This window comes from Centroberyx gerrardi, chromosome 1, assembly GCF_048128805.1.
Source record: "Centroberyx gerrardi isolate f3 chromosome 1, fCenGer3.hap1.cur.20231027, whole genome shotgun sequence".
Lineage (NCBI taxonomy): Eukaryota > Metazoa > Chordata > Actinopteri > Beryciformes > Berycidae > Centroberyx > Centroberyx gerrardi.
Genome location: NC_135997.1, coordinates 33,239,213 through 33,250,289, shown reverse-complemented (window position 1 = coordinate 33,250,289; position 11,077 = coordinate 33,239,213). Strand labels below are relative to the sequence as shown.

Sequence of the window (11,077 nt, the reverse complement as noted above, 5' to 3'; positions counted from 1 at the left end):
TACTGACAAAAATCTATGTTCTTGCCAAAATATTTCACCAAGGCTTATGTTATTTTCGCCAAAAACGGCAGATTTTAGTTACTCACGTTTCTACCGTAAGTTCTTCTACCATGAGTTGTTTATGACTCACAGCGATCTTCTGGGGATTTTCACCAGCCATTTCAGTCCAGACAGACTGGAGCTCTATGGTGGGAGCTCTGGCTCTTCGTCGCCATCTGGTGGCTGTATCGAAGTAAGTACTGACGCCAATGAGCCTGATACCATTCTATTCCTCTGACTCTGATAGTAGCAGGGCACAAATGCCATGGTGGCCGTAGGGGCGTATGGGCATCGCGGCCAGAGCGGGGGGCAACGAGGGCCATGGCCATCGTGGCCGCCGTGAAATTCCTACCCCGTTGAGCGGTTGTCATTGTTTATTACCGGAGAGTTTTCCCTACCTGTAGCTGCCGGGCCGCGGTGTCTCATGTTTCACTCTTGAAACGGTTAACCAATCAGAACAGAGGGCTCGTTAATATTAATGAGCCTTAAAGACACGGCGACAGAAACAGCCTGTTCTTGGTAAGGCTCAGAGAGATGCTGGAAAATGAACGTGTAAAAATGGATTGAGAGTGTTTTTGGTACAAGGCACCACACACACAGCTTTGAATGGACCTCAAGACACAAAATAAAACACTGGAAAGTGGAGAATGTGGGACCTTTAAAGGTGCTGTTGCATTTTAACATAAATAAATCATTGTCACATTAATTATGACAGTAGTATTGCATTGTGTGCCACCGGTTAGGATTTCACAGGAAATCTGCTGGTTTGCTTTACAGCACAAAGGGAGGTTGCTTCAAGGCACAAACACGAAGCATTTTTACTTTGCTAATAATACTCAACTTTATTCCGGTTAAACTATTCTAAGTGCATAGTTTCAAATTATGACGTGACGCTAGCTTACCTCATCAGAATGCATATTGACTGTTATCAAGAGCTGTTATCGCCTCTTATCCTTCTCGCTCTTCAAAACAAACATCAGAGAGGTGGAGAGGGGGACAAGCAGCACAATCCTCTTTGCAACAGGGGATTAGGGAAAAAATATAGTCTTCATTTTGAGAAACACAAAATGCGACACTCACCACCTTGAAAACAACAGAAAAAAAGTAGCAGTGAGAAGTGTGTTACATTATTTCTGTGCTTTTGCAAGATTATCTGTCCATTTCCTCACAAAGTACCGCCTCAGATTCTACATACAGAGCAAGTGATGTGTTCTCATTGTACGCTTGACTTGGAGATCTAGCTGCCGGACATAAACCTTAGCGGCAGTGTTTGCTGAATACAAGTGTTTGTGGGAACCTGTGTGAGTATTTGAGAGCCTGTGTGTGTGTGTGTGTTTGTGGGTGTGTGTGTGCATTTATATGTCTGACAGAATATATGTGACACGTCTTCCTTGAGGCAAAGCCCCTTCCCCTTACACCTCCACCACTGTAAATTGGAATCATCTCTCTCTTTCGCTCTCTCTCTCTCCCTCTCTCCCTCTCTCTCTCTCTCACTCACACATACACACACACACAGACACACACACACAAAAACCCATATCCTGGACAGCAGTGCCAGGGAACCAGTCATTGTGACAAACACTTCGAGGCAGACACCCCCTCCATGGCAACCCTCCATCGCTTGTGCAACCACACACACACACACACACACACACACACACACAGACAGACACACATACTCACACACACACACAGACACACACACAAAAAGACAAACAGAAGGCACATACTGTACATGTGCAGTTCAACAATTATACGCATGTACACTTTAGAGGAACAGACATTAAGGAACTTCTCTCTCCCTCTCTCTCTCTTCCTTTGCCTCTCTCCATTCTCGCTGGCATTAATTTGCAAGGTCTCACCTACAAGACTAGTCACTTTCCCTAATTCTTCAACATGTATCATGCCTTTTGCCATTGCATGCAAACACACATACGCAATGTTAGAAAAGAAATGTTAAAAAAAAAAAAAAATCATAAGCATACCTCTCCCGGCTGTAATCTTTCTCATCATTTCCCTTGGCCTGGTAAACAGAGATAGAGGGACTATATGAATATTACGCACACATACATACACACATACACTCTCTCACACACACACACACACACACACAGTCTCCATAGTAAGTGTGCATATAATGATTCCAATTCCAGGCAGGGTCTCTTGTGAAAAACCATTGAAATGAACACATGACAACGGTAGCATCCGCCTCTGCCTCTAAAGATAAGAAGGAATGTAATAAGTGTGTCCACACGCTTAGCCCACACACACACTCATGCACTTACACACACACACACACACACACACACACACAAAGTAAACAGAGCACCAAAGGGCGAGATGAATACAGAGTGGAGGAGAGTCATTCAAAGCAGAGAGTGGGATGCAGATGAGACGCCTACACCAGGGAGAAAGGGAGAGAGCGATTTATACTCGGAGAGAGAGAGATAGAGGATGAAATGGAATGCCAGAGAGACCGGTGCTAAAAGGGAATACCAATCAATTTAAGAATTCATATGTTGTCCAACCATAATTAATGAACTCTCTCCCAAAGACAGAAACCAGAGAGAACAAAGTCTGCGTGTCCACCGGGAACTTCTCTTTACACAGCTCGCTTCCTTTTCTTGTTATTTACAATGGAAATGATGTCCTGTTGTGCCTTCCCAACAGCGCTGAGAGCTTAACCTCGTTTTCAGCTGAGCGCTACAAGTTAAATAACTACACAAACTATTTCGGAGTTTGGTCCATTGGTCACCTTACCCAACACGTGACAAGAGGATTGGCACCAAAATCATCTCTGGTAGATCATTTTGTCCAGTGCGTATGCTAACGCTTTAGCATGCAGTATGTTAAGTAATCAAAGGCTTTATCAGCAGGCAAAATAGTTTTTTCTATAAAGGGCTCTCAAATGTGGAATACACTACCAACTGAAACAAAATGAATGCAAGACATTAAGGTTTTTAATGAAAATGTTAAAGGCTGGCTGATGCAAAATCAGAGCTGTATGCATTTTTAATCATCTCATCAATAATGACTTGATTACTTTATTATTTGTGTTTTTTTTGTTTGTTTTGTTATTCTTTTATTTTTCCTTCTTTAAATAATGCTCTATAATTTTATGTAACCTTGATATTTTCTTCTTTCTTTCTTTTTTCTCTTAAGAAAAGCCTAATTGTAGGGACAGGAGTTGGAAACCAGCAGTAGCTTTAATCTCTGTATGCAGAACATCAGCTGCATCAACTTGTTTGTAACCAGTTGAAGTGGCACTATGTTCATTTGCATTGTCCCTATCAAATAAAATGAATAAATAAATAAATAAATAAAGTATGAGGATAAACCTTTTAGTAATCCAAAGTTGGTGCAGGTTTTTAGTCTATGGCCTCTAGAGTCATAACTAAAATCAACAAAACAAAATCTCAGTCTTCATCATATTTCTTTTTCCTGTAACAGAGTAAATGCATTACTGTTCCAATTTCAGTAATCATATTACAGTTACTAATGTAACAGATAGGTTGTTACTTGTGCTACACTTTTAGCCTCTTTATTGGCGGAATATCTATGAAAGATTCCCCACTCGTCATGTTGGAAATATCGGAATTACAAGTTACATGGTAAATACAGCTTGGGAAGTTGTAATCTAATGCTGTAGGCTCTGTCTTTATTAAATACCTTAAAAGAAAGATTTTGTGGTCAATAACTCCGCCATTTCTTGATCGATTCCTTAGCTACTTTCAAACAAAATAAAGGCAAGTCTAAGAAGCCTGCATACAAAATTTTGTGTCATTCTGACTTGTTGTTCATAAGAACACCCAAGGAATTATGGGAAATGGAGTCTTTGTTATAATATAGCAACAACTTCAAAGGGCTGTCATTTGCTCAAATCTCAACATATTATTATGTGGTTTGACAGGTCGTTTTAATATGATGTTTCTGCCCACCCTTACATATTTCAAGCTGATTGATTACTGTGGCATGATTTTACAATCATTTGAACTTTTTGTACTGAAGTAAAAAAATTCAATGGTCAACCTGTGCCATTTTTTGATTTAGATACTGCAATATTTATTGGCCCAGTGAACACAAGTAGGCCTAGATCATACTAGAACTAATTACTCTTCTCTGGGAGTAATAAGTAAAGTAAATAATTACTTTTAAGAAAAGTAAGAGAGTAATGTGTAATTTATTACATATTTCCAGTAAGGACCCCGACACTGCCCATTACAAATCAACAGTGTAAACAAAACAAGTCTCGCAGGAAGAGAGATCTTGGAAATATTGGCCATTCATTTGTGCCAAATGGTTAGGAGCGTCATTTCTGTATAATAGCCATAATAGAGGATGTCTATAAAAAAAAGTTTTTGCATAAAATTCAAAATGGCATAAAACTGTCAATGAATGATTCTAGACCTTACGGTTAGGAATTATTGGCCAATAGCACCACTATCTGGCTGATTAGAGGTTTGTTTTTTTTTTTGCTTCAGTAGTGAGGGAGACTTGAAACCTATTTACCAATTTTGATTGCTTTAACATCTACCCTTTAGGAATTATGCCTCCCTTCCTGTTTGTGCATCGTTGTCATCAGCTTTATTCAAGGCCAATCAGTTGTGAGTATCAAAAATCTGTGAAAGAGGCATGATGTAGCCGGCTCCATCATGCTGTGTGTAAAATTTGGTGGAGATTGGATCAACTTTGCGGGAGAAATTCAAAATGGCGGAAAAACTATCATAGCAGAAATGAAAACTATGTCCAATGGATCCGTCTTGAGCCAAGGAATCTGAAGGAAGAAATTGACTCTGGGCCTTATGGCTCAGGAGTTATTGGCCAAAATGTAAAATGCTTATTATAGCGCCACCATTTGGCCCATCTGGGTATTTGTTTTGTAGTGGGGGAGATTTGAAAGCTTTCCACCAAATTTGATTGCTCCAGGGCTTAAGGTCTCTGAGTTACAGATTATTTTAAGGAAGAAGAAGAAATTATTTACTTAATTACTTGTTAAGATGGATGTTTTTTTGCAGTGCATTGACAAATATTGATTGGACCACCACAGATGATAGGCATAGCATATGCAAATACATAGATTGAGTGCTATTCCACTTTAAATCTTGAAGGAAGAGCGATCGAAACAACAGATGGCAACAGAGGAGAAAGTTAAAGATGGCATATGGAATGAAAGAGTAAGGAAGGACAACAGAGTGGTGGGGAGGTAAAGCAGAAGAGAGGGATGCTGAGGAGCCTCCCCTCCACCATCGTGGCTTGAGGATGGAGTGACAGAGCGGGGGCGGGGGGGGGGGGGTTGCTGTGGCCGCCAGCCTGTGTTGTCATGGTGAGAACTAGGGGGTAATGACAAACTGAAAAAAAAAGTCTCACTTGCTGCAGGGCTCAACGTCAAAGGGAATGACAAATTGATAGGCATCGCACAACAGACGCATACAAAGACATGGCTGAACAAGTTAGTTCTTTTCTCCATCACTGTCCTTCCTCCGGTGACTGCTTTTAATTCATTTTCAATACAGCCGGGTTTGTGTTTTGAGTAAACTACATTCTCGGAATCGGTATGAGACTTTTCAATATTCTCGTTTTGTACCTGTAAAGATCCACTGGCAAATAAACCGAGAGTGCCTCTGCTTGTGTTGGACAAAAGTCAACTTAATCAACGGTTCAAGGATTGAATTGGGTGAAAACAATCAACATGCAACACTGTAAGATATTGGAAGTCGTCTTAGGTGGTAGGTCCTGTTGCCACCGTGACCCTGACCCGCATAAGTGGCTAGAAAAAGGATGGATGGATCAAGTTCAAGTTCAGTTTATTGATGGATGGTGTTGCAGTACACGTTTTGTGCAATTTCTGCAAAGTCTGGCTTTAATAGAAATTCCAAGGGAAAATCTAATTTACTAGGTAGAACGACTTCAAGGACGGTATTCCACATAATCTACATTCAAAAAAGCCTATCCGATTTGTTGTCAAGTCAGTGGGGCCAAATAACGTTTTTTTTTAAGTCTCTCTATATTGTGAACCATGTTGTGAAAAAAAAAAAACAATCAGACCCAACAAAAGTTTTGCTTCAAATATCTCAATAACCAAAACATTGAGGAAGAGCTAAAAAGTCTCTTTGTTCATGATCAATCAAATATTTTGGTATTTTAAAGAAGCCTATTCCTTTAACACCAGAAAGCCCAAGCTGTCAATGCATATCTGTTTTGAATTTTGCATTGAAATAGCTTTCAAGAAATGTGCAGCATTGTCCCACCATGACTTTTCCTATAGACCCACTTTCTGCACAAACCAGTCTGATAACCTTTTGAATTACAGACCATTAATTACTTAGTAATAACTACTTATTACTTGTAAGTAATAAGCATGTAAGTAAGCATCAAAAATTGCACAATTTTGGGCAGCTGGCCTCATATTGGCTTATACATCCAGCATTTTATTTGAGGCATTCCTTGAGAGTGGCTGGGCCATTCAAGTCACTAAGCTTCCGAGGTAGATACATCTGTGTCACTGGCATAGCAATGGAAAGAAATAATGTGTTTGCGTATGATATGACCAAAGGGGAGCATGTGAATAGAAAAAAAAGATGGGGCCTAAAGTTGAACCTTGAGGAGCTCTGCAGGTAATGGGTGTTGGAGAAGAAGAGGAGTTTCCTATAGTGACTGAAAAAAGATCTATGTGAGCTCAACCAATTACTGTAAGGGCTGTGCCCTTGATGCCAACCCATTGAGGTCAATTAAAATTGCATGGTCTACAGTGTCAAAGACTGCGCTAAGACCTGAAAGGATTAAAATTGAACTTTCACAAGAATTAGCTACTAAAATAAGGTCATTGGTTGCTTAAACGAGGGCAGTCTTTGTACTATACATTGCTGTAATATCAGATTGGAATTTCTCAAAAATGTTATTTTGTCTCATAAAAGCTTTTTGTTGGCGCAAGTTGAAGCAACTTTGTTTAAAACCTTAGATAAAAGCTGCACCCTGGAGGTTATTTGCTGGGATTTAAGGGGTCTAGGCTTTTTTTTTTTTTAAGGAGGGGTTGGAAGTGCCAGTTACCAGAGAGCTATTGATTATCAATAAAATGCCAGGACAAACTGTGAGAAAGTCCTCTCTTAGGAATTTTGCAGGAACACCATCTAGGCAAGTGTCAGCCTTCAAATGAGACACAGTTTCTGCTAAAAACAGCCAAAACTTTGAGATTTACCTATTAGCAGAAATGTTTTTACCATTTACATTTTTTTCAAGTAAAAAATGTTAAAGAAAAAAAAATCTATGCTGGCTTCAGGACTGTGACTTGGGGAGGGGCTGATGACAGTCTATATTTATTGAACAGAACCCTTGGATTATGACAATTCTTGGAAATGCCATCATTGACGAAACCCGTCATTCAAAATGTCATCAAAGACTTGTTAATCTATTTGTCCTAAATTTACACTCTCTCTTTAAGGTCTGAGTGTTCTCACTGAGCCATAGCAGTACTTTTGTGTTTGACTTCTCAACCTTTATAAGGAGCAACAGAGTCAAGAATAGCCTGGCAGGTACTACTAAAAAGGGAGACCAGCTCCTCTGTACTTGATTGCATTTCTGCAGAAGTTCAAGGCATCTGTCGTTAAAAAAAAACAGCAAAAGGACAGCAAACATGTATGTTAAAATCACTTCGAATAAGATATAGCAAATATACAGGTGATATGTGATATACAGGTGAAAAACACTTGTTACCACCACTAATAGTACTGTACCGACTACTTGTTTTCTGATAAATCTGATAAATGGTAGTTAAGATTGGAGCTGATTTTTAAAATCATGCAAATATATGCAAAATAGTACTTATAATTATATTTTTTTTGCTGTGAAAACCTTGTATCTCCAAAATCTCAATTTTCAGGAACTAAGAAAAGCAGGCTTGTGTTTAGATTTAACACCATGCTTTTTTTTTCTCCTATGGGGTTTTGAAAGAGTTTCATAAACCCAATGGTTGCAGAATTGTCTCAACCTCATAGAGTAGCATGTAATCCTTCAATTAAAAGCATCAAGTTTTTCACCTGAGGTTAGCGATGTACTCCCGGCTGGTGGGAGTGTCCTGACCACTGCCATCCACGCAGAATTTTTCATTCAGAATTTTGGGAATAATACCGCTGCTCTGATTGGTTGCAGGTCTGATCCGTCTGCGCTCCAGCCCGCCTCCTCGCCTCCAGGGCGTTGAATATGTCCTCAACATCACAGCAACGGACGACAACGCCTCGGGCGGACCGCAGGCCTTGTCGTCTACGGCCCAGGTCATCGTGGGAGTGGATGACGTGAATAATAACAAACCTGTCTTCGAGAAGGTGAGACACACAAACACACGCACACAATCATTAAACATCATTTAGTCTTGCTCATTATCTGCCTGTGTTAGAAAGCAATAAAGGTGTCGGATAAGCATCTGCTGTCCCCGTCGCCGTACAATCCGGCTTGCTTGCCTCTCTTTCTCTTCTCTCAATATATCTCAATGGCTTATCTCCTTATTTTCCGCACTGCTGGCGTCCCCAGCCGCCCCACTCCTCAATCTCTTTCCTTTTCTTTCCCGCTCTCCTTTTTCACCCAATCTCTTCACCTCTATCTATCCCACCCAACTCTCCTCCTTCACTCTTCTCCCTCCCTCCCTCTCTCAGTCTCTATCGCTTCTATTTATTAGCCTCTATCTCTCCTCTCTGGAGGAGCGATTAGCCAGCTCGACCCCCGTCTCTACTCCCTACATCATCTCGGTCTTTTAATTAAAGCTTTGAGGGATGTGTGGGAGAAATCCCGACCGACCCGCTCTGGTAGCGTTACGCCTCCACCTGCTTTTTTTCTGCCCATGTCTCAATTTTAAATGAGGTGACTTTTCACGGCCCCCCGAGGTATTGCGAGCCGAGATTAGGAGCGAGGCTTGCTGAGTAAACCTTTCTCGCTCCCTCCTGGGGGAGAGCGAACGCCAAGTGTTTCCCTCCGGCTTCACCTGTTAGGGGGAAGAGACAGAAGGACGGCAGACAAGATGAGAGACGGGAGGAAAGAGGAGAAGAGAGCGAGAGGCAGCCCCGGTCCAGAGTGTTTCATATGCTCTGTATGCTCAATTGTCTCTCTCAGGACTCTCCTGCTGGCTTCATGCTCCAAGTCTGTGATTCATTCTTTTCTTTCTGCTGGCGGGTTGCCAATCGCAACGGACAAACAAGGCTCCCCCCCCCCATTCTGAGCCAAAGAGAGAAAGAAAAAAAGACAGAATGAAAGAACAAAGGAATCAAAGACAGAGATAAATGAAGATAAAAAGAAAGAACACCCAAATGAAAGCAAAAGAAAAACAGAAAAACAGAGAGGAGATGAAAGAAGACAATAAATGGACAAACAAGGCTATATTTTGTGTTTTGAGTCAAAGAAAGAAGAAAAATAAAGAAAGATAGAACAAAGGGATCGAAGACAGAAAGAGAGAGGAACATCGAGAGTAAGAGAAATAAAAGAAATGGAGACACCGAAAGAAAGAAGGAAGGAAAGAGAGAAAGATAAAGAGAGTGGAGGAGTGTTGGTTTCTCAGACAGCGGGGCGTCCGTGGTTAGTTGCTGTTTCCTGCTTCTTCTGCTAGTTCTGTTGCTGGCAGCCAGCAGCAGGACATCGCAACAGAGAGGGCCTTTTATCTTGTTTTGATGCCCCAATCCCAGACCATGCTGTAGTCTCTCTGGAGCTCAGGGCTGAATCAGTACGCCGAGAGAGACAGAGTGAGAGACAGAGACAGAGAGAGAGACAGACCCTGGGGTCTCTCTGATATAGCCAGGTCTTGAATTTCCCCAGTGGTGCAAACGTTTGCGAACTAATGCACACAACATCAGAAAACACACACACACATTTGTGTTACCATACTTGTGAGGTGCTTCCATTCACTACCTTTATTTCTTAACCCTCAACACTCATCCTGTTCTCATATCAGTTCTGTAGCTCTAGTTCCGAAAAGTGAGGCACTGTAATTTCGTATGGATCGAGTGAAACAGGAGCAGCAGGTCACATGACTGAAATGGACAGTAGTTTGACATCAAAACAGTGGTCAGGGTAGAGGATGAATGCATACATTTGCTTTTCATGGTAGTGACCCAGGTTCGAGTCCCACTCATGCAAAAAAGTTTTCAGCAGTGGATAAAGTTTTAATACTCAGCGAAGGGGCTCTTACTTAACCATAACCAAAACCTTACCCCAACCTTAACCGAGTTGTTTTAGTTGCCTAACCTTGGACTCGGCCCCAGTTGTCCTTTCACTCTGTTTCCAAAGAATGCGAAACTCATCCGGCTAGCCCATTATAGAGAGATAGAGACTTCTCGCCAGCGAGCATGGCGTCATGTCTACGTAGGTCATTTGATTGGAGGGCCATTGGTGCTGCGCATCTCAACATTGTCATTACATTACATTGCATTATGTCATTTAGCAGACGCTTTTGTCCAAAGCGACTTACATTTTGTCAACAGTAGTAAAACAACTGTGCATCACAGTCTTCATCAGCTAAGCCTTTTAATAGGAACAAGTAGCATTTGTTTAATTTTATTTTATTTTTTTTAAAGAAGGTTAAGAAGATAGGTTAGTTCAAGAAGGGTCCAAGTGTAACCTGAAGAGTCTGTCTGGAGTAGTGCAAAGAGCTAGCCAAATTGGCAACTCCCAAAACTCCCTCTAAAGTTGTTGACCTTTGCTGCTGCTGTTGCAATGGATGACCGTTGTTCTAAGAAACACAAACCTACCCGTATTGGTAGGGCATGTTTGTGGCCAGACTTTATGCTTAAGCTTTGGAGGGTCCATCTATTACAATGATGGCTTACGCAAGGCAGTATGTAGTAGTTGTTGGAATTAGCTGTTGCAGAGCGCATTGGATGTTCAACAAATAAGCAATCAGGTCAGAGACAAATAAAGTCTCTTCTTTGACTGAAACGGTGTGCCCTGTCAACTACTCCAAAGCAGGCAAAACTTTCTCCATTGTGCTTTGTAGAAGGGTGTAGCAGCTTAGCGAGTGGCTTGTTGTTTTTATCTTGCTCCTTTAAGTGTTTGCAGACTC

The 11,077-nt window shown here is 41.2% G+C and overlaps 1 protein-coding gene across 1 annotated transcript in view; it reads left to right on the top strand.

The window, feature by feature from the left end:
• The window catches only part of LOC139916098 (neural-cadherin), a 293,386-nt gene that overhangs the window by 118,566 nt on the left and 163,743 nt on the right, over window positions 1–11,077 (top strand). Inside the window, exon 8 of the mRNA XM_078288504.1 lies at window positions 8,185–8,357. Coding sequence (XP_078144630.1) covers window positions 8,185–8,357 — 173 coding nt within the window. The remainder of the gene's footprint in view (window positions 1–8,184; window positions 8,358–11,077) is intronic.